Below are 24459 nucleotides of genomic sequence, written 5' to 3'. Positions count from 1 at the left end.
ATTGGCCTCTTCCCATCTCAGATGATGGAGTTGGCAGTCCCTCGGGATGTGGGGCCAGGGCTGACACTTCTGTGTCCAAGCCACCTGAGGCACAGCAGGCAGCTCGGTCCGACTGAGGCTGAGGGAGAACAGATGGTGGGTGGGTGGAGCTCCGTGTTAGACTTGCTGCTTCTCTCAGAGCAGAGAGAGGGATTTCTGAAGCATCAGAAGTGAGGTGAGAAGTCACCCTAATTTTTAGCAGCATACTCTTAGGTTAACTGCTTGTCTACCTTGCGTGGTTTCAGAGTACTGGGCTCACTTACCAAGAAGACTGTTCTCTGAGAGGTTCCTTAGCTTACAGAAAACTTGGTTTACTGTGGTTTTTGCACATTCCATGTACTTCTAGCAAAATGCATATCCTGGCGTATTTCTGTTGTGTTGCCTTTCCATTAGATTTACTTAGGAAAATGAATCCTCCTTACTCATACAGAAATTTGGCATTGCAGATTTTACCAAGTGGGAAACATTCTTTTAATTTTGGGGAATACTTTCATAATTAAAAAGAAAATAGCGTGGGGCCATTTTTTAATTTGTTTCATTAGAAGCAAAATCTTAAAAGATAAAGGTGGTATATGTATATATATATATTCCTTTGTGGTTTTTGACGTTTTTGTTATGAAGCAATATTAGAAAACCAGCTGACCTGTCCGCAATGGGTGTGCATTCTTCATCTTCCTTGAAACTTTGTACCCAAAGAGTATCTCAGTGGATAGACTCTTGGGGCAATCTCTATCCCTCAAATGACTGTCTAATATCCAAGCCCACAGAATCTGAATTTGAGTCCTTTAATTGTCAGGAACACTACACTTCCCTTTGTCAAGCTACTGGTCAGCTTCTGAAAGATTGTAGAACTCAGGTCTTTGAAGTAGAGAACATGGGGGATTAAGGGAACTCATGCAAAGTTCAGGTGCTTTTAGAGAAGTAAGAATGACAGTGTGTTGTCACCTTATTTTTATATGAGAAAATGGAGGTGGGGTGCAAAAGAAAAATTCAAGATGGTAGTGATAAATGATGTAAGATTTTCTCCCTAGATAGACAGAACTTTGGACTATGGAATCCTGCTATTATCTAGAAATCAAGATTATTTTAGGAAAATTCCACTTTAACAATACAGTCTTATAAAATTATCATTTATCTGTGAATCTTTTTCTTCTGTTTGTTTCATACCTTACTTATTGGAACCCCCAGGTCTGAAATTATCTTACCAGATAGAAACATACTCACTTTTTACTGAGCAGAATTCTGAAATTCAAAATATCCTTTTATGTGGTAGAAGGTTATTTTTAGGAAATACTAAGTTGTACTGAAACCTTTAATATAGACCATACCAAAACGGATTCTTCTTTATGTAACCTCTTTAAAATCTTTGCCCTGTACAGTTGCTCTGTATGAAAGCAGAGGGTATAAAAGGCCATAGCCACTTACCAAAAATATAATGCAGAACTCTTAAGCTATGAGGTAATATACAGAAATTGTTCACTGATGAAGCTGTCTGATTAGTTGGTGAAATCCAGTAATCTGTCTCCAGGTGAATGTAATCCGCTTCCCAGTACTTGACAGAGAGCACGTGTTTCCCAGGTGGGCAGAGACACTTGATCTCTAGCTGGAGATCTTGGCCTCTGTGTGATTCTCAGGTCTCTCTGTATACCTTCCAGTGAGTAGAGAAGTTAAACTGAATTTCTGAAAAAACACTCCTAGTTGAGAAGAGTTCATGTATCCCATGGACAAGAAAATACACACATCTTACTTAGTAGCCACGATATTCTTAGTTTTATCAAATGGACTGGAAATAGTTTGAGAATTTGAATATTGATAATGGCTACAGTGCTACTATAGTCATTGAGCCACCACTCCGAATACATTTGAGGGCTTTCTTATACTACTGTAGGGTGTATATGTGCAATAAGTGGGTGGATTCGTTTTCCTGGTGTGTCGAAGAGCCGGCACGAGCAGCTTGGTAATCATTGGGTGCTATTCTAATTGCTAGTAGTGAGTGCTATTTTCCTGGAGATGGAGCCAGATTGACTGAATAGTAAATGATCCTCTCCGTGTAGACCTTCAGCAAAAGCAGGTACTTGGAAGCCACAGGCTCACCTTCTCTATCTATTCAATAATTATTAATGAAGAGACCTCCATAAGGGAGCACTTGGCTGTTACTGATCAATGTACCAATTATTAAATAATTAGTCTCCAAGCCATTTGGTGATGTCACAGCATCACTATAGAATTGTCTTGTGTCACTTTTTACTTCCCTCTGGACGGAGCCTGTTTAGATGCTCCAGCCCTGGAGGCAAGTTAATCTTTCTCTCCAGTTAGTGACTTTCGCCCGCAGCTGGGTAAGCACTTCCTAGACTGAGAAAAGCAGCTGCAGTCAGTCCTTCTGCTCCCCGCGTTTGGTGACCATTCAATCAATCCCACATAAGCTCCTTGTGTTCTGAATCCACGGACTTCTCCCCGATGCTCTAAGGTTTTCCCCCGCTGTTGCCAATGGATGTCATCCAGACAGTGGGTTCATATCTTATGGTTTTGTGCAATCATTGTCGTATTGTAGTCCTAAGATTCATTATAGTGTATTTTTGATATTTTTGAAATGTGTTAAATTTTTTAATTCAATAATATGAGCCAGAGCATGATGCAGCAGATTTATTGTTTGTAAAAAAACAAAACAAAACAAAAAATAACAACAATAAACGAAAATAAAATGGAGTATCTTTTTCATGGCTTTGTTTTAAAATGGAGTACTTGTTATTTTACACATACTTTAGCATGGATCTAACTTCTCCCTTAACTCGTATGTAGCTAGAGGCGCCTTTAGATCTTCCTGAATTTTTCTCGCCTGTTGGAACAATCAAGTGAGACCACATTCTAGGACAGTTTATGAAACAGTGAGTTAAGACAAGAACAGATATTTTTCAGTCACGTTTCAGCTGAAACAGCAATAAAGTTTTTAAGAATCATCATATTCTGACGTCGTTGACATGCTTAAAAAAATCTCCCAGACCACAGTCCTTATTTACATGCAGATAATTAGGACAGTCTGCATCTGATGGTGCCACACAGGAGGAAGCATACTGGATTACCCGGCTGTGATGCTTTTCATAAGGTGTCGCTTAGGTAACAGAACTTGGCTGTGGGCATTGGCTAAATCAAGGATTTGTACTCCCATTCGGCCGGACTGTCGATGCATTTCCTGCCACAGTCTCTTGACTTCTAGCAAGATTTACTGCTGCTCACTCCAAGCAGGATCCACGGGGGTTTTCCTGGTAGAAGGAACCTTTTAAAATACGGTTTAATAACTTTGTGGAGCGTCTTCAGTGTTCTGATGACTGCCAGCACCTCCTTTAAAAGCCCAGCTCCTTGACACACACTTCCCTGTCCCAGGTGCCAGAAGCAGAGTTCTCTTCATGGACTCGGCAGTCTCCCCTTCACACAGTCCCAGTGCCCACAGAGCAGGCTTCAGTGTGTCACACAATTGCTTAAATCCTGCCTTTGCTGCTTAGAAGGTTGACAGGCACGTTTCTACGTCAAGGCTCAATTTATTTCATCTGCTAAATGGAAATTACAGTATCTCTCATCATTGTGGGGGAGGCAGGAAGGAAGAAGCCTCCAGTCAGCTCTTGTAAAAGTCTAGTAAAATTAACTTATCTTTGAAATTCAGTTGAGTAACACATTGAGGACAAATGTCTAAACTTTATTTTAGAAGACATTTCTAAGAAAAATGATAAAATATTTTAGGACAGTAAGTTTCAATAGGGTGGCTTCCCACCAAAAAAAAAAAAAAATAACTTAGAAGGGTGGATGGTTAATAATGAGCTTAAAATGGGAAAATGTAAGCAAGGAGCCCTAGCAGACTAGTGCATAATGTATCAGGCTGCTAGCGGAAAGGTTGGCATTTCCGATCCCCCCGCTGCTCTGAGGGAGAAAGACTGGTGGTCTCTTCATAGAAGTTAGTTAGAACTTGGCAGTGGGTTTGGTTTTGTCAGCTGGTTGTGACCTTAAATGGGTTAAGACAGAATGCTTCCTTAGCACAGCACTGTAGTTGTCCACAACCCTCAAAATGTTAACGACTGGGTGAGGCACTCAGTGACTCCTGTGAACCACGTCGTGGTCAATACAACTTGGCTTGCCTCCTCTCCACAAGTCAGAAGCCAGGTTTGGCATTTTGACTGTTAAATGCATGGAAGATACTTGTGTGATTAGTGGGCTGCATTCCAAGAGCCGCTCAAGCTCAGAACAAGGCCATGAAGGCCCAGGCCCAAAGCTGGGTTCAGAGAGAATGGCCAGAGCCCCCATTTTACCCAGCAAAGACAAGGGCTGGTCCAGAATCTACCAGGGGCATGTTTCCAGGATCGAAGGAGGCTAGTGGGGAGGGTTTCAGTCCTCAGGGCTGCAGCGAAGGTTGGTTTTGCTGCTGTGCGTGTCTTGTCTAGCACTTGGTGAAGAGTGGTGCTCTGACCACTGCCTTGAGGCTTACGAGCAGTAGGTCGTGCACTTTTCTGTGCACATGTCCCTCTTCCCCAGTTTAATGATGTAGATTTCCTGTTGGTTATTTTCAGTTTAAGCTTTCTTGTCTGTAAACGTGTAACTCAGGCATTCCTTCACTTCTATATGAGGTTTAGTTTTGATCCTTTGTCTTGAATGGATTTTATAAGAATTACCTACTGAGAAGAAACAGGACAGTTAGGAAAAACAGAACTCTACAATGAGAATGTGTATTTCTCGTTGCATTTGGCATGAACTGACATTTGAGACTAGTAAAATTGTAAGAACAGTTATAAACACTTCGGGTTAAATTCATATAAGAACTTTATTTTTAAGATCCATTACATTAAGAATGGACAGCCAAAAAGGAACAAACAAATACATCTTGGGGAGGGTGCAGCTGGAGTGCTCTTTGGAGGCAAGAATGATGAGGCTTTGCCTCACATACTTTGGACTTGTTGCTAGGACAGTCAGTTCCTTGGAGAAGGACGTGAAAGGGTGGAGGGTCGGCAAAGGAGAGGAAGATTACTGACCAGGTGGACTGAGTGTCACAAATGGCCTCCTGTGTGTCAGGAAGTGTGAGGACGGTGCAGGATAGAACAGGGGTCAGATCTTTTGTTCTTAGGTCGTGATGAGTCATACTTAACTAGATGGTACTTTCACCACCATGTTGCAGAAACCATTAAGGGTACTTCGTATGTCCCTCTGACATCCCAGCCTGCACAGGGCATTGTGGGGGAAGGCAGAAAGGAAAATGCTTCGGGTAAACTTTTGTAAAGTCGAATAAAACCGGATTTTTTAATCCTTGACATTCAGTTTAGTAACACATTTAAGACAAATGTCTAAACTATTTCTTACTATTTAGAGTACTCATGAAAAAATATTTCAGGACAGTCCGTTTCAGTTGGATGGCTTACCACAAAAAATAATAGACATGGAAGGGCGGGCAGATGCAAAAATAAAGCCTTTCTCTCTGCCCAGAATACAGCAATCCTGCGCAGGGCTGTGCCTGCGAAAGCCTCCAGCGAATCAGGATTCCCAGCGCCCACCTCCAATAGAAGACTCCTTGGGATCCGAGGCAGACCCAGTGCAGTACTATCTGACCCTCTTGCTGTGCAGAATAGCTTCTATCTAATGAGTCAGAATGTACTTCAATCTCACAACTGCTTTAAAATCCTTCCCCTGGGTAAGGGAGCTCTCGTGGCCTAAGTGGCAAGAAGCTTCACTGCAATCCCGAAGGCGTGCAGTTCTAATCCATCAGATGCTCTACTGGAAAAGGAGTGTAATCTCCTGTGCCAGTTGGATCTGATTCGATGGTACACAACAAGGAAGAGGGGATCCCTTCCCCTAGGGAAGGTGCCATGTCTGTGATCTGTTAACTCAGTGGTACAAGAACGATCCGATTCCTGGTCCTTCCACCCTCAGCTTTGCAGTCCTCACCTTGCATGGTTTTTTCTGGCTACTCAGCTAGGGCTTTTATACACAGGGTCGCTATGAGTCACAGGTGACTCAACGGCACATACCAAGTTAGCGGCACCAGTTGTTCCCCTTACTGTGGACAGAGGAACACTGCCAGGGTAGAGCCAACCCAATGATGCTGCCCTTGGTTGGAGATAGTCCTCCAGCTCTTATCAGTCAGTGAGCCAGGCCAGCATTCCCTGCTCTTTTTACAGGAGAAGAATGAGAATCATCTAGCTCTATATTGATATGGAATGGTACATTTATGAAACTAAGTATGTTAAAAACAAATCTTTAACAATTGTCTGAGATGCCATTTCAAAGGGCCAGACTTTCTGAGAGGAACAACTCGGCCCTGGCCCTTGAGCACCAGGTCTCAGAGTGTGCCCGACCACGGGTATTCTGGCGGGTCGCTGGCGTTTCCGTGCTGTCGGTGACTGTCCATGTAGTGCTGCTGCTCTCGGTAGCTCCGCAGGGCCAGCACCACGCTGGCACCATACAGAATCACAAGGATGCAGGCGAAGGTGGCTGCCGCCCCGTCCGTGCCTGCCAGCTGGCAGTTCATCCAGGTGAGACCCCTGCGGGCGTACAGCCTCTCTCTCGCTCTGCAGGTGTCTGTGGCGTTGATCTGCAGTGCTGCGTGGAGGTAAATGCCAATACCGACGCAGTAGCCCAGGGCAGCGAGGAGGCTGAAGGCAGCTTCCAGGAGCAGCCACCTCCCAGGCAGTCTTGTCAGGCTCTTGGCTCCTTGGAGTAGGACACCCATGGTGAGGACACCCAGGCCCAGAGAAACAGCCACGCCGCTGTAGATCAGGGGGGCCCGCAGGACTGTGAACTTCTGGTCCAGCTGCCGGACCTGCTCCAGCTCACTGCCCGCAAATGGCGAGTAATTGTTCCCAAATCCACCACTGCTGGTGAAGCTGGCGCTGAATCCGGCAAGGACAAAGTAGGAAGCCACGATACACATGAGAACCATCCCATTCAGTATCACCTCCACTATCTGAACCACACCTAGGAGGAGAGAGAGGGGCCGTTTAACGCTGGCAGCACTTGCCTAGGAAAGGCCCAGGTTAGGCGAGCCAAGTGCCACTCACTGGTTGACTAGACTGGAGGGTCCTGAGCCAATTCCAGTCTAACATCCTCAGATGGTCTCCCCTCCCCTGCCCACAGTGCCTCTATTTAAAGACATCTGAAAAACTTAAGATGTTGCTTTGGGATGTTGTTGCTGGACAGCTGCATTGAAAAACTAAACATTATACTTCCTGTATGTCCCAGCAACCACACCCTAAAGAAATTAAGTTTATGTCCACACAAAACCATGTACATGGATCTTCCTAGCAGCTTTATTTCTACTAGCCGAATATGGAAAATAACCCAAATGTCCTTCAGTGGGTAAATGATTAAACAAAAAGCAGTCCACTCATACCACAGAATACTACACACAGCAATAAAAAGGAAAGAAATAGTAATACAGCTTAGGTAATTATGCTGAGGCAGGAAAAGCCTGTCTCGGGGTTACTTACTATTTGATTAGGTAACAGTCTCGAAAAGATAAAATTACATGGAGAACAGACCAGTGGCTGCTGGTTATCAATGGCTACAGCGGGGAAGGGACAGCGCTGGGAAGCTTTATCATGGGACAGTTCTGTGGTTGCTGGAATCCACACGGGACATCACAGCACAAAATTATATCTACCATCACAAATCAGTCACGTCAGACTGGTGAATGGGGATCAACTGGATTGCACCATGTCAGACCACTGTATTTTGAAACCACACTATATGATATTTAGAGCCCTGTTACCGCTACTATCTTTAGGGAGCTCTGGTGGCCTTGTGGCAAGAAGCTGAGCTGCAATCTCGAAGGCTTGTGGTTTCAATCCACCAGCTGCTCCTCGGGAGAAGGCTCTCCTCTCCTGCGATTTACTGCCTCTGAAAGCCTGCTGGAGGGTCAGCTGTGGGTCACTCCTGACTTGCTGCTACATAACTACTATTTACAACCTCCTGGGAATCTATATTGCAAAATTTACAAATTTTGAAAAATCAAAATTACAAAACAGAAATTTTCCCTCCAACCACCATCCACTCTGTACTCCATCCCCAACTACTTTTCATTGATTTCCAGGGTAATTTAGCAGTGTTTTAAAGAGCAAAATAAAAGCACATTCAAATTTGCATTTTTGTCTCCCATTTCCCCTACTTTTCCCCCAAAAGACACATTGTCTTCACTGTTCTCCACCTTGCTTTTTCACTTCGACCCCAGAGCTGTTCCCAGATGGGTTCCTGGAAAGCCTCCCCACTCCTTGACATGCAGCTTCGGCCTCTGGTGTGTGGATGAATTGTCTATTCAGCTAGAATTCTACAGATGGCCAGATTGCTCCCTTGAGAGAGTCTTACAAATTTAAAGAATTTGCTGTGAGGCAGTGGGAGTCAGTGGCCCAAGGACTTCGTATGTCCTTGCCCAAGGCCGGTTTTCATTGGTTACTGACAAAAGCCCCTGGCTCTTGTTAGATACCACTCCCTCAGTGTTCTGAGATGAAGAATAAGGGAGAAACATGGTTATTGAACGCTGTGTTTGATTTTCACTGCCATGTAATTTTGCCCAAGCCACTTAGTCTAAGTCTTAGAGACAATGTCTGCTGGCCTGTTGTGTCCCATAGAGCTAAGATGAGTCTCGAAAGAAAGTACAAGAAAATGTTTGGGGGAAAAGAATCCTAAAATGTTATATAAGCAGATGGGGATACTCCTTAGTAACATTTAAAAACTAGGCAAGAAATAGAGCATGAAGGAGAAATGGAACTAATAAGGCTTCCTAGATGACAGGAAAGCCCTCTCACACATTAGGGGACATGCTGCACCCCACAATGGTTAGAAACTGGGAAGCTGAAGGCCAGTATCTCTAAGTACTTCAGCAAGCTACTGGGCTGGCGGATCCTGTCTCCTGCTGAGCCCACACAGATTCCTAGGCTGTCCATGGGACACAGCAGTCAAGGGCTCTGAGAGTGGAGAAACTACATTCTTGTGTAAAATGGAAAATAACACCAGACCAAGACTGCCCACTCTCTGCCAGGTACCGTGTGCAGCAGAGAGCATGGGCTGAGCCGACCATCATTCTAATCCACGTACAGAGGCGGCATGCACGTTAGTCTCACCCCCAAAGCAAACCAGAAATACTATCCTACTACTCTCTGGTGGCATAGTGGGCAAAGAGTTTCGCTACGAACCCAAAGACATGCAGTTCAAATCCACTAGCTGCTCCTTGAAAGAAAGGTCCCTTCCCATGCAATTTACAGCCTCTGAAAACCTGCTAGAAGGTCAGCCATGAGTTGGTTCCAATTTGACAGCACGTAACAACAAGCTGATCTCCGGGGGTGTCTTCATTCAAGACCTGAGCTAACTCAAAGGCCATGCCTATTGTTTGGTTCCAGTCCACCAGCAGGTCCGTGGGAGGGAGCTGGACAATCTCCTCCTGTGTGATCTTTGGCCTTGGAAACCCACTGGAAGGTCAGCTAGGAGTCGCCTCTGACTTGTCGGCAGTAAGAGTGACCAGACAGAGAAAACCTCAACATTGTCCAGGTGGTGAGGTCACAACCAGCTCAACACAGCTGCGAGCTGAAAGGGAAAGCATCTGGATTTTGCCAACTACTCTGCTGACCCCAACACTTGTAAGAATCCTGGTCTTCTGCTGAATCAGATGATACCGAGTATGTTGAAGGTCATATGGCCACTGTTATCACAGGTCCTGTCCAAGGCCTGGCCTGGCTTAGCTGTCCATCTCACCCAGGCCCGAGAACTTCCTAACTTGCCATGAGCGGGAGGAAAGAAAAGGGCAACCATGAGTGCTGGCCTTGGAAGAATGGCCTTGTGATTCAGTGCCAACAATCTGCCATGGCTGCGGGGCACAGCTCAACCCGACTTGTAGGGTTACCTGGAGCCAGAGTCAAGTGCATGACAACTGGTTATCAGAGCTGGGTCTACACAGAACGGGACAGTCTTCAGAGAGGGCGCTGGAGCAGTAAGTGGAGACTGAACCATCTCATAGCTGACCGTCCAGCTGCTTTTTGGAGGCTGTAAGTCATGTGGGAGGAGGCTGTGCATCTTTCTCCCATGGAGATGCTGGTGGATTCGAACCTCCAGAGAGGCATGGCCTGTAGGTTAGCAGCACAGACCCTACGGACTACACCACCAGAGCACCCTGGAGATGGAGGAAGAAAAGGGCGTGTTGTCTTTCTGGAGAGACAGCTTTGTGGCTCACCATTTTATACTTAAGTCTAACACGTCTATGTCTGCCTTTGCACTGCGTCCTGAAAGCAAACCAAAACCCAAGATAGGGCGCGATGTTTTCTAAAAGTGACCTGTGCAGTCAAACCACACACAAAGGGGAAATAAAAATTCATTCTCCTCAGAACTAATACTATTAGCACTTTGTTTTCTATTCACTGAGAAGCCCTAGTGGCCCAGTGGTTAAACACTCGGCTGTAAACAATAGTTCAGTGGTTCAAACCCACAGGAGACAAGACCAGGTAACAACAGCCTAAAACCCGCCTGGGGCCATTCCACTCTGTCCTACAGGGAGCATGCATCAGAATTTACTTGATGGCACCTAACAGCATATATTCTTAGAGAAATTTTCTAATCATATGCAAGCACATACTTGGGTTTCCTTTTCTAAACCCAAATGGAATCATCATTTAAATGCTGTAAATTACCTGTATGTAAAGGAAAAATAATATTTTAAAAAAATAAGAGAACCATTACATCCACATTTCATTTAGGTTTGTTGTGGTTGTTTTTTTAAAAAAATGGACTTAGATATAAAACATTGTATCAAGAATATATTTTAATGTTCCATAATTTTGGATGTGATAAGAACCCATTGTGTTAGCCCAAAGTAACAGATTGTTCTATTAGGCAAGATTTTGATCTTTTATTCCAGACGGATGCTGACTTCCAGATGCCGCTTTAATTCCTCCGCACAATGGCATATTTACAAGAGGTACAAAATGCTCATTGAGCTTCCCAAGGCACTTCCAAGGGGCCTGTAGAACAGTTTCTTTGAAGTCCAGGGAATTAATCTGATTCCTCCCACTTCGGCCTACGCCTACCTCCAACTTAAATTTTACAGGAGCAGTCTCTCCAGAAACCCTCTCCACCTCCAGTCAGAATTAAGGACGTAGAAGGAATGGAAAGTTCAGCCTGGGAAGGGGGAGGAGTGGAAATTTCTAACCAATTTGTTTAAGACAGCTACATTTAAAAAAGAGAAGCTGAAATGCTGTATCTGTGTGACTTTTCATAAATTTTGAAGATAAGGTTCTTCAAATCCCCTTGACTTATCAAGTTGTGCTCTTTGCTCCATGTGCCTTTGAGCTTTGGGGGCTTGGGCTCCAGGTGAGGTAACCGTGGTTACCCAGCGAGGTTTCCAGGGACCAGGGAATGGTGCACGGCGGTGAGGAGCCATGTCCAGGCGAGGTAACCGTGGTTACCCAGCGAGGTTTCCAGGGACCAGGGAATGGTGCACGGCGGTGAGGAGCCATGTCCAGGCGAGGTAACCGTGGTTACCCAGCGAGGTTTCCAGGGACCAGGGAATGGTGAGGAGCCATGCCCGCTGTGCCCAAGTCGGCTCATCAACTCTTGTGAAGGGGAACAGCTCTGTCACTTGAAAAAGCTTAAAACTCCAACATTTCTGCTGGCTTTCCTTTCAGCGTCCTGACTTTTCGGTAACCCCTGACAGCCAGGATGGCCCCAAAGGCGAAGACCACGATGCCCAGGGCAGCGAAGATGGCCACTCCTATGTCTCCCCCATGGAAACTGCAGCTGAAACCGCTGTAGCCCTTGCTCTGGTACAGCGCTTCCCTGTCTTTACACACAGGGGAGTCGTAGGCGGCGGCGAGGTGGTGGAAATAGAAGTACAAGGCCGGGATGTACGCCACAGCAATAAGCACGTCCAGGAAGCCCTCGGCCACCAGGAGGAGCGGGCAGTGCCACGGGGCCCGCAGGACGCCCAGCACGATGACGAGGCAACAGAAAGCCATGAGTGCGCCGCTGTAGGCCATCGTCGCAGTGACCGTGGGCAGCTTCAGCTGGTAGAACTGGACGTCCAGCTGCTGGGCTTTCTCCCCGTCAGCACCACTGAAACCACTGTATGCCCCTCCATACTGGTAGTAGTAAATGCCCCCCAGGCTGGTGATGCCCGTGTAGCCCCCTGTGGCACTGTAAGACACAGAGCTGCAGGCCAGGATCAGCAAGTTCAGGAGAACCTCCAGCATTTGGCAGCAGGCTGCAAAGAAAGGGGGGTTACCATTTAGGGAGATACTCTTACACCCTGGATGGCACAGAAAGTTGAGTTTGGCTACTAACACAAAGTTTAGAGGTTCAAATCCACCCTGGGGCATCTTGGAACAAAGGCCTCGTGATCTACTTCTGAAGTCAGCCCCTGCCCGATCCGCGGAGCACAGCTCTATCCTGATACACGTGGAACCCCTAGAGGTGAAAGCAATGGCAACTCATCTGGTGGGTTTTCATTTAGAGACTCTTCTAACTTAAGGCTCACCTTCCTGCGTCTGCCCACTGTCCCCTTGGAAAGCCTGGTGCCGGCCTATGTGGCATTTGGTGGACACTGAGAACCCCATTCTCCAGATGGTGTGAGACAGCCTGGCCTGAAGAGAGCCGCCTCCCCAGGACAGGTGCGTGCAGATGGAGGAAGACTTCAAGCCACTGAGCAGGAAGCGAGGCCAAAGGGCAGGAACGTGCCTCTGCCCCACCAACACTAAACAGAAAAACTTATCTTCTCTTTATATATGCTCTGTGGCTACCTTTAATGTCAAAGAGATGACTGCTCCAACTTACTTAAAAAAAGTAATAAGAGCATAAAAAATACAATGACATTTAAAAAAGTATGGATATCATACATCAAAATAGTAACTGTGGTTTACATGTATTTGAAATACGTTAAATCAAGTTTGTTCAGTACATAATGCTCACCAAGTTAAACACAATGAAACCAGGAACACACACAGATAACATGTTCACCAGTATTCATTGTAGAGCTATTCACAATAGCCCAAAGAGGAAGCCACCTAAATGTCTATCACCAGAGGATACGTATAATGTGGTCTGTACGTATGATGAAGTATTATATTACTCAGTTACATGCAGAGAAAGGGAGTGTTGATACACGCTGTAACATGGACTCAACAATACCAGGCTGAGTGGTAAGTCACAAAATGAGAACTAATGTGTGCTTCTACTTTAAAACATCTAGAGAGCTCTGGTGGGCTAGTCAGTAGGGAGTTGCACTGGCAACCCAAAAACACATGGTTCGAATCCACGAGCTGCTCCGAGGGAGAAAGATGGGCAATCTCTTCTCCCATGACAGCCTATGGAAAAACTGCTGGAGGGTCAGCCATGAGTCAGTTCCAAATTGACAGTAATGAGTTTGTGCTTTTTATATACTGAAGTATCTAGAACAGGTATCTAGACTCTGAAAACCCACTGGAGGGTCAGCTATGGGTTGGTTTTGACTAGATGGTACACACAACAACACAGACCTAAGTGGTCACCAGAGGAGAAAAGGAGGAAGGGTGAAAGATGCGCACATTGCTTAGGAGACACTGACTTTCAACTGAGGGTAATTTTAAAAAAAGCCTTAAAACTGATAATCATGATAGTTGTATAACATGATCACAAAACTGTACACAAAGAATGTTAACACGGCAAAATGAAAACGAAACACATTTACTGTTTTTAACTCAATAGATAACTGTGGTTTAGTTTTCCTTAAAAGGCACATTTCTTGGTCTATAATATTTTATCAAAATTTAATACTTTCAGGCCCTTAGATTCTTTCTGTTGGGCAAGGGAAGGGCCCCAGACCATCCACTAAAGCTCTTCTGAAAAGAAACTTTACTGAGATATAACTTGTACAAAAACAAAATGTGCCTCATAAAATAACAGTTTTAAGAGCACTGGCAAATGTGTAATAATCAAGACAGGCATTTTCATTTTCCAGAAAGTTCCCTGGTGCAGGCGAGGTCCATCTCCTGCCTGCCACTGTTCTGCATTCTATTTCTGTACATGAGTTTTGCCTTCTCTGTAATTTCACAGAAATGTGATCATACAAAGTCCTTAAGGCTGGTTTATTTGGCTCAGTATGAGATAGAACTGGGCGTTTTCAAGGTGGAGATAGTCCCCTGGGTTAGCTGACTCCCACCCTAGAGCACAGAACCCGGTTTTGTGCTAGTTGGGCACGTGGTTCTGAAGGAAAGGACGCACTGTCAAGAATTACCTTTGAACAGCAAGCAACAGCAAGCAACAAATGCTGGCGAGGTTGTGGAGAAACTGGAACCCTGATTCACTGTTGGTGGGAGTGTAAAATGGTGCAACCCCTGTGGAAAGCAATATGGCGCTTTCTCAAAAAGTTGCAAATAGAGATACCATTTGACCCAGCAATTCCACTACTGGGAATATACCCTGAAGAGACCATAGCTGACATCCAAGCAGATATATGCACACCCATGTTCATTGCAGCTTTGTTCACAATAGCAAGGAGTTGGAAACAACCTAAGTGCCCATCAACAAATGAATGGCTAGAGAAGCTGTGGTATATTCGCACAATGGAATACTATGCTGCATTAAAAAACAAGGAACTCATGCAATATTATTCAAAATGGTTGACTCTGGAGAACATTATGCTGAGTGAAATATCCCAGTCACAAAAGGACAAATATTACATGATGCCACTGTTGTAGAATGGGACTGTCCTTGGGGTTAGGGAGACACTGAGTAAGATGGGTTCAATAATGTATACTGCACTGAAGCAGAGGAGGGAGAGAACCGTCTAAAAGAGAGATGTAACTGGGTATTTCTGTCATCACAGGAGACTAGAGCGAGGGCTGCAGGGTGGAGGGGACCTGGGGGAGGGTTTGTAAAACAATGAAAGAATCTTTTCTTTTACTTTTCCATAATTTTTGGACTCATGTACTTATAACTTGTTAGTCAAATTTGTGTCTTCTAGGTTGCAACACCCCCATGATACATCTTGAAGGATATGTACATGTACAGCCAAGCACAATCAATAAGAGTGCATCTGAATTCCAAAATCAATCTCCATAATAGTCTATGTGTTTCCTACTGCCAAAGGGGCCCTTTAGAGTAGTGAGAGAAGATCTTCACCCTGAAACCCACAGCGTCCCTTTTCAGCAGGAAGTAGCTAAGAGAATACACCGTCCCCTTTTCCTTATGACTCAGGGTGAAGTCTCTCTCAGGGAGGAGTGATAGGGAATGGCATAGGATACACTGACAAAGAAGATTAATCAGAACTGGCTTTGACAAGCACTGTGGCATTTGGACAAGAACAAACTGGGAGGAGGGTAAAGAGAATAGTGCAACAATGAATGAGTGGAAGCCCAAAATCTCTGTAAATGTTTATGAAAATTAATAAAATATAATTATAGAAAAAAAAAAAAAGAATTACCTTTACACCCTACAGCTTCCCCCAGTGAAAACAGTGAAGCTTTGCTTATAAAGCCACATCCTTGTTGTTTTGTACCATGGAGTCAGAACCGACTCATAGCTGCCCCTCTAGCAAGTTCTCAGAGGCAGTAAATTGCAACAGGAGCCTGCTCACCCTTCTCCCGTGGAGAAGGTGGTGGATTAGAACTGTGTACCTTTGAATTGGCAGCACAATTTCTTACCACTGAGCCACCAGACCTCCCTAAAAGCAAAATCGTTAAAAAAAGTCTTTAAGGATATAAAATGAAAACATATAAGCCAACTATTAAAAATCAACGAGTGTGACCATTACTTGTTTTATATGTAGCTGTATTTGTTGTTGTTAGAACTATGACTCATAGTAAGCTATGAACAGCACACCAGAACCTTGCCCCATTCTGTGCCATCCTCATGATCGCTCACTGCTGTGCCCAAGGTCATATTTACACACACGTGTGGGTCAGCTCTTACTTAGCAAACCAGCCAACTCAGTGTAGTCAAGAGGAACAGATTCATAGCTGATCCCTCACATTTTCCAAAGCTGCAAATCTCATGGAAGGATACTGCCTATCTTTCTCCTGCTGAACAGCGGGTGGATTTGAACTGCCTGTCTTTGAGTTGGCAACCTAATTGCTTAGCCAATAAGCCACCACACACACAGACACTCATACGAAACCATATATTCATGTTAGGTGCCATCAAGTCAGAACTTATCCATAGCTAACGTTTTGACAGTTTTCAGAGGCAGTGACTCACATGGGAGGGGACCACCCATCTTTCTCTGAGCAGCAGTTGGTGGATTTGAACCACATACCTTTGGTTTGGCAGCACAGCTCCTTACCCTTGGCCTGTACTCTGTATGGAAGCATAGTTCTTCCTCCCGTAGTGCAGGTGGGTAGGTTCAAACTGCCAGCTTTTCTATTACCAGCTAAGTGCTTAAACACTGTGTCACTAAAGTATTGCCAAGGAGCCGCAATGTAAAGGATATTCCTCTCCCAGTGCTTTGCTCTACAACGGGTGAGCTTCATGTCAGTCTGGGTGGATCTGGGGCCTGTACCCAGCACCTTATTCTTGTTTTCACTTTAGTAGAATCAGAAAGTCACAGACTGGGGAAGGTATATCTGGTCAGGCTGGGGAAGGGATCTGTGGCCTTGCTGTTTTATTAAAAAATAAGGTATCAAGATTTGTTTGTTTTTTTTTGGTTTTTCTTTTTTAAAAAAAGGTCTAGAGGGTCTCCAAGTCTTCTGTGTACACAGCTGGCCGCTCCTTACCCCTGAAGGAGCCCAGCTGTGCGTCTGCACCCCTCCTCCTCTGGGAACTGAAGTTCATCTCAGGTCACTCCTGGCTCCCTTTGCCCTGACTCAGTGGAATCATACAGATTTGTTTGTGAGCTAACACTCAAAGTCAATCATGGTTTGAGATCTTGAAGTAAATTCTGTCCAGATAAGCACCAAATTAGGATATTAAAGAAGTATTTTAAGAAGGATTAAGAATGGAGGTTTGACGGCGGAAGCCCCACAAATTTCTTGTATGATTATAACTAAATGAAGGAACTGCTGTCATCATCTATTCTGACTCGTGATGACCCTGCTCCATAGGGTTTATAATGGCTGATGTTTTTGCAAGTAGATCAAGGAGCTCTGGTGGCCTAGTGGCAAGAAGCTGCACTGCAATCCCAGAGGTGCGCACTTCAAATCTACCAGATGCTCTGCTGGAGAAGGAGGCACAATCTCTTCCTGTACCAGTCAGATCCAATTTGACGGTACACACACAAAATATAATAAAATTTAAAAAAAAAAGAGTAGATCAACAAGCCTCCAACCTTTCAGTCAGCAGCTGTGTGCCTTAACCATGTGCACTACCCACCGAGTCCTAGCAGGGGAAGCTGTGGGTCACCCTCTTCCCACCCTTACTCTGATGGACTGCATTCCCAACTCCTCCAAAGCAAAAGATTTTGGTCAGAAAATTCAACACGCTCAAAATGTAAATCACTCTCAAAACATAAATCACAATCAAAACATAAACCTCAGGGCTGAGAGATAAGCACTACTGACTACAGAGATTACAGCTTTATTGGGAGAAAAACCATTAAAGTTAAGGCTGGGAGCTGAATGCAAATCATCAGGATTCAAGTGTGAAGCTTCTAAAACCAAACCCTCTGCCACTGAGTGGACTGCGACTTTAAAGCAACCCGGAAGAACCCTGCAGGACACTGTGGAACCCTACAGAACCGAGTAGAAGTGCTCACGAGATTTCCAAGTCTACAAACCCTTACAGGAATAGACTGCCTCATCTTCCCAGAGCACCTGAACTTCAACTCTTTACTTAGCAACTAATGCTTTAATTGCAGTGCCACCGGAGCTCCTTGCACACCTAAAGAGGAGACTTAACAGTCTTAGGTCTTAAAGGAGAACTAATAGTGGAAAAGAGGCTGCTCCAAATGCAATCTGACGGAGTCTGAGGGAGACTTCCAGGTCCTTCACACCAGGACCTTGTAAACTCAATTTACCATTCAAATAAGCAGCACAAGCCACACACAGAATCCCCCAGTAACCTCTTACATGCATCATGGCGTCTGCACTAGCTTTCCGTCTGGTTTTTACCCTTAAACTCACTTCTACTGGTCGATTCTGAGTCCCCCGTGAACCTCCACTGCTCGTCCGAGACGTTAATGTTCACAGGACCAGAGTGCCCGTCTCTCGCCTCGGAGCAGCCTGTGAGCAGCAGGGGCCTTTTTAGTTAAAAATCTTCAGACTCAGCCACCAGGCCTCCTTAGGCCTCAGGATTTTACCAGGTAAGTGGTCATGCCCCTAAAATGAATTTGGGGCTACCTCTTTTACCGGGTCATCTCAGTGCTCCCCTAAAGTTCCTAAGAGTGGGTGACAGCCCCTAACTTTGAGACCTCCTTAAGAAGTTTGAGCGACCACAGTTGTCCCCCACTTTTTACAAAATTGCAGGAGGAGGAGATGATTTCACTGATGAGGAAATCACAAAAATAACCGCCAGGTAGGTGACCTTTACCCAGGCCCTTGTTTCCTGCTTCAGAGAAGTTCCTGGTGCTCCGTGACCTGTTCCCTCTAAACACCGTACTGTGTGCTTTCTGTGAGTCCAGAGTTCTTCCTTTATAAGCTCTCGTTTGTCTCTGCTGTGCCATCCTCTTTCTCCACTATACCCAGAAACCCAACCCCCAGGCTCCACGCCAAACAGCCAGAAGCAATTACAGCTAAATCAAGGTGCATTTGGGTTAGGAGTGAGCTCTGGTGGCCTGGTCTGGAGGGAGCAGTGGCTAACCCAAAACCTGGTGATTCAAATCCACCAGTGGCTTCATGGGAGGATGGGCTGTTTCCTTCTGTGGAGTTTATGGCCTCAGAGACCCAACGGAGGGTCAATTATGATTCAGTTCTGACTCAGTGGCAATTAAGTATGAGAGTTGTATCAGAAGCCTAGACCCTGCCCTCTCTTGCTCACCTGCTTAGAAAGGCAATCTGTGGGAGGGAAAACATCTCTATGGAGAAACCCGTTAGCCAGCCTGTGACACTGACGTCATCAAGAAAAGGAGAAAAGCCACTCAGGTAAACCCCGGCCGTACTTAGGTCACACTCTGTTTCCTTTACAGCTCTTTCTCTTAACTGCTGGGCTAACTTCCAGTATCTCCCTGAGCCTCGAGATAGAAGAATGAAATGTTGTGAGATGGTACCGATACACTTAAACTAGAGGGAGGATCCTTGTGGGCTGAATGCCCTGAAGTCCTTGAAAGAGGTCCTCTTGTAATCCCATAATCTCCTCCATCAGTGCACCCGTCCCAGAACACACTTGCAGGTATGAACTCTGATTTTTCTCCCTGAGGCTGGGGTGCTTTCCCCACACATGGCAGATTACAGAGTTTCTCACCCAGTGGGGTGGGTGCGTGCCGCCTGGGCTCACTCACCCTGATAAACCAGCCTGTCCTCATTGCTGGCAAGGCCGGCCCAGGTGTCGGAAGGGAGCCTTGGGAAACTACTTTCGCAGCTGACACTTGATACAGTGGTGCTCACCTGCCCGCCTGTGAGAGCTGGAACTCACTCAAGCCAACTGCCTTGTTTTTCTCGGTCTCAATGCTTATCTCCCTTTCTCCTTCAATCTCTGCTAGAAGAAAATAATTTGCATTTTCCTTCTCTGACGCAGCTTTTACTGTATTACCTAAAAGGTGTTCTTCCCTCTCTGGGTGGTTCATCAAAATGTGGTTTCTGTTGTTTGTTTTGAATGAAACAGAAAAGAACTGAAAACAACAGAGCTCTTAGTGTGTTACAGGCTGCGTACTGCTTCACAATATTTTTATTTTGGTGTGTTAGTATAAGTTCTTGATCTTCATGCAAACTATATTTCTTATTTTGACCTCAGTAAAAAAAAAAATAAAAAAAAACATTAATTTAGTGTCTGGGTATCAGATACCCAAGGAGCCAGAGGCTGTGATCACATAGCTTGATCTGCAACCCAGCCCACCTTGCCAAAATCCCCTTCCAAAAGCTGGCAGCTCCCAGCCATTTCTACCTGCAAAACACAGAAGATCTCTGTGGATCTGAAAGTCACCTCCCCAGGCTCTGAGCATGTTTGACAAGCATGGGGAATCTACTTGCACTTTTCAAAGATGATCAAAGACTACTGCTTCAAATACAGATTGTATCTCGGCTTCAGGAAAACAAAACTCACCACCGGACCAAGAGGCAACATCATGATAGATAAAGATTAAAATCGTCAAGACTGTCATTTTATTTCAAAGGCAACATTCATGGTAGCACTAGTCAAGAAATCAAAAGTCATGTTATACTGGACAAATATTCAGTCAAGGGCATCTTTAAAGTGCTGGGGAGCAATGATGTCAATTTAAAGACTAAGGTGTGCCTGATCCAAACCATAGTATTTTCAATCGCTTCGAGAAAGTGCAAACAGAATACTCTTTAGAGACAAAGATACTGACACTTCATCTCAACTTTGGGTATGTTGTCAGGAGGGGTCAATCCTTGGAAAAGACATCATGTTGGGAAAGGTGGAGGGTCAGAAGAGACCCTCAACAAGACGGATTGTTGGTGTGGCTGTAACAATGAGTTGGAGCATGTAGAAAGTCCTGGGGAAGGTTCAGAATAGGGCAAGGTTCGGGTCTGTTGTTCATAGGGTCATTATGAGTCATAGTTGACAGCATGTCAAATAATGTTGTTGCCGACTGCCTTTGAGTCAGCACGATTGATAGCGATTCTATGAATGAAAGGCCTGAAGCCCCTCTACCACTATCAACATTTATCAAAGTTCATAGACTTTCCGGAGGCGTGTTATTGAGGAAGTGGATGCCACTCCTGCTTCCAATAATACATAAACAAAAACCTCATGTGGACACTGAAATACTAGCCTACTTAAATTTGTGCTTAAACAGCTGAGATCACTCCTTCAAGGACCACAGGGGAAGGTAAAGAACCAAACGGCCTACAAAACGACTCACCTCTCCCGGTGCACAGGTATCTGCATTTGTGGCATTCCAGGAGTCCTTCAGCCTCTGACTGGTAAAATTCCACTTCCTCTTGTCCAGGCCTGAGGTTCGGGGGCACGTATCTCCCTGAAGTAAATGCGCTGTAACTGAAAAGCAAATACACCATTGTTAGTGTTGTCAGCTGATTCTGACTCACTGAGACCCTTCAAAAGCAGACGTGTTTTTGAACCAACAACCCTGTAGTTGGTAGTTCAGCATTTAACCATCTATGCCACCTGAGAACTCCCTTCATACCATTACCAGACCCACTGCCATCATGTCCATTGGGACATGATTAGGGCAGAGTACAATTGCCTCAAAGGTCTTCAAAGGCTCACTGGTGGCACAGTGATTAAACATCTGGCTGCTAACTGAAGTTCAGTAAAACCTTAAGAGAAAGACACGGCAGTCTGCTTCCATAAAGACTGTTGTCAGGTGTCTTTGAGACCTAGGAATAACAGAGCCACACCTCATCCTGTGTCATCTTTACTGTGCTCAAGTCCACTGCTGCAGTGACTCTGTCGCTCCGTTTCATTGAGGGTCTTCCTGTCCTTAGCTGATCCTCTACTGTCCCAGGTGGGATGTCCTTTTCCAAGGACTGGCCCTTCCTGATATAACATACACAAGGTTATGTGCAAGCTGAAGTCTCATCCTGCTTACCTCTAAGCTGTGGGGCCTGAAAGGATGCCCGAGGACAGATTTCTGTAGCTCTTACCCCAACAGCCCATCTTTTCAATAGAGAAAAGATAGAGATAAATAGCCCTTTGGTTCAAACCACCAACTGGCTGTGAGCAAACGTATTCCTATCACTACTTTTGGATGAATGGAGAGGTGGGGAGTTTAAGATGCTAGACCTCTCCTTTAGAAGGAAACCTGAAACTGCAGCTCTGGATTCCCCCAGGTCCCATAGCTGTAACACAAAGTGGTTTGAACTAAGAAACAATAGCTAGTGGCTATGACTGTACCTGGGCACACACTCTTTGTCATTCTAGTTGGTTGGTTTTAGATAATAAAACATAAACTCAGGATAGCAGATTTCTGGCTGTACGCACACAATAGAGACTAGCTGCCCAAATCCCACAGACGGGCAGCTCTGAGAAGACAACAGGCATCAAAAAGCAGGGGTCAGCCATCACCCCCATTCCAATCTGTTTCTCCCTGTTGGGCAGGGGCAGCATCCTTTCTGTTCAGTCTGATTAGAGGCATCCTGTAGAGTTTGTGGGATTGGATGGCATGGTAAACCGACAACTGACCCCAGGTGGTGACAGGGGAGAACAGTCACCCCTCATCCTCCTTCACCTGCTCCTAGGCCATGGGGTCTTCCGGAACATTCCGAGGCTTTTATACAAGGTTTTGTGGAAAGTCTCTGAATTCTTACAGAGTGTGTCATTCAGGACGGCGCCGTCTCACCAATCACTGCATTCAAATGAGGCTGCCCAGAAAGACGTCACCCACAGACTGCAGGATCTCAGCCTTCCAGCGGGGAGCTCTCTGTTTAAAACACTATCCATCTAGAAGGGGGAGCCCTGGGGCACCGTGGGTTAAGCATTGGGGCTGCTAACTGAATGGTAGCTGGTTTGAACCCACCAGCTGCTCTGCGACAATAACAATGTACAGAAATTGTAGGGTGACTCTGAGTCAGAGTCCGGTTTTCGGGGTGAGATGACACGTTACCCTTGGTTGGGATGGTTTTATCCCAAGGAATAAAGCAATACCGGCTGTAGAACACAGGTGGGATCCAGGGCCCCAAGGCAGCCCTGTGGGCGGGGCGCCGGTTACCCCACCCACCAGGTCTCCTCCCCCTCACAGCACTGAAGCCCCTTCTTCCTCTTAACCTGGTCGCGGTCGCTCTTCGCTGGGTCACCTCTAAGAACGCGAAGGGAGGGAGCTGGTCTCTGGTAACCTCTGCCCTCGTCCCAGCGGCTGCTCACCTGTCGGGGCCTCGGCGCCCCAAGCCCTCCTTCCTCTGCGCGGGTGTCTCCGGGTTCTCCCAGGGCAAGGCCCAGGGGGGCAGGGCTGTGTCCCAGGGGGGCACCTGGGGGCCGTCCCGTGTCCGGCTCGAGCGGGCCTTCTCCCCAGCTCTTTGATCATCTGGGCGGCGGCCCCCAGGCCTGTGCCGCTCCAGGTGGGGGTCTCGGTCCCTCCCCCGGTCCCGCTCCCCGCGCCGGTCCCAATCCCGCCGCCCGTCTCCAGTCCTTTCCCGCCGCCGGTCCCCAGCTCGGTCCCGCTGTCTCTCGGGGTGTTGGTCTCGGTTCGAACGCGGGTACTGATCCCGGTCCCGTTCTCTCGGTCGGGCCCGGTGTTCGCGAACCCTCGAAGGTTCTTCCATAGCCGGTTCTGTTTCCCCCTACCCCGGTGCACGACCCGAGGGCAACAACCAACCAGAAGTTTGCTCGGCAGGTGGCCAGGCGGGGAGGAGGCTCACCTGCGCGCAGGCGTGCTAGTGCGGTCCCAGCAGACGGGGCGCGCACCTGCAGGGGGCGCCCCGAAGTGTGTGGGCTGGCAGGGAGTGCACCGGAGGACGCGGGCCGGCAGGGGGCGCACCCGAGCACCCCCCCCAAAGTGTGTGGCCTGGCAGGGAGTGCGCCAGAGGACGCCGACCGGCAGGGGGCGCACCCGAGCGCGCGGAGCTGGCAAGGGGCCCACGCAAATGCGCGAACCATTAGGGGGCGCACCCGACCTCGTGCACTGACGGGAAAAATGCAAATAGAATCAGTGATGGCACATTCTAGAAACTGCAATCAATATTAGAAAACAAAATGTTTATGAATTGTTGAATGGAAAACGGATTTGCTCTATGGACTTTCACTCAAGTCACAATACAAATATATATATATATGACACAAATATATTTATATACAACACAAATATATATATTTATGTACAACGCAAATATATATTTATATACAATACAAATATATATATTTTTATATACAATACAAATATATATTTTTTTTAATTTTTATTTATTTATTTTATGTGTGTACCGTCAAATTGGATCTGACTGGTACAGGAGGCGATTGTTCCTCCTCCTTCAGCAGAGCATCTGGTGGATTTGAACCGCGCACCTCTGGGATTGCAGTGCAGTTTCCTGCCACTAGGCCACCAGAGCTCGCCTTTTTTTTTTTTTTTTAAATACTAGATGCTTAGCTTGACTAACACAGGTGCCCAAAGTTTTGGGAGTTTCTACTCTCAGGGGCCACCTTACCAAATGCACTGACATATTCATCAAAATATCCAATCATTTAAAAAATTATATACATTTTGGCATTTTTAGCATTGCTTCCTTTTTTAGTCTGTTATTTTTACTGTGGCTTTTAAGAGAAATTGAAGAGCCATTGTCTCAATTTGTTAGGAATCCACACCCAAAGCACTCATGGTACAACAAGGGGGACTGTCAAATTCTCGAAGTCTGATCTTTTGATCCTGTATTAGCTGTTCAGATAGCTCCAGAGACAGATTAGACTCCTAATGTACTACCTGCTAAATTC

At 45.9% G+C, this 24459-nt stretch overlaps 1 protein-coding gene across 1 annotated transcript; it reads right to left on the bottom strand.

Moving 5' to 3' along the window:
• Nucleotides 1-6355: 6355 nt before the first annotated feature.
• On the bottom strand, nt 6356-23366 carry MARVELD3 (MARVEL domain containing 3). The gene is made up of 3 exons (XM_006878631.1): nt 22900-23366; nt 20942-21069; nt 6356-6990 (listed from the first exon to the last, which is right to left on the bottom strand). Exons 1-3 carry the CDS (start codon nt 23295-23297, stop codon nt 6356-6358), a joined length of 1161 nt encoding a protein of 386 aa, XP_006878693.1. The 5' UTR covers nt 23298-23366.
• Between the last annotated feature and the right edge of the window lie 1093 nt (nt 23367-24459).

This window comes from Elephantulus edwardii, unplaced genomic scaffold (genome assembly GCF_000299155.1).
Source record: "Elephantulus edwardii isolate Elephantulus edwardi_28Jun2011 unplaced genomic scaffold, EleEdw1.0 scaffold00001, whole genome shotgun sequence".
NCBI lineage: Eukaryota > Metazoa > Chordata > Mammalia > Macroscelidea > Macroscelididae > Elephantulus > Elephantulus edwardii.
The sequence above is the reverse complement of the archived record's forward strand: the minus strand, read 5'-3'. Positions and strand labels throughout refer to the sequence as shown.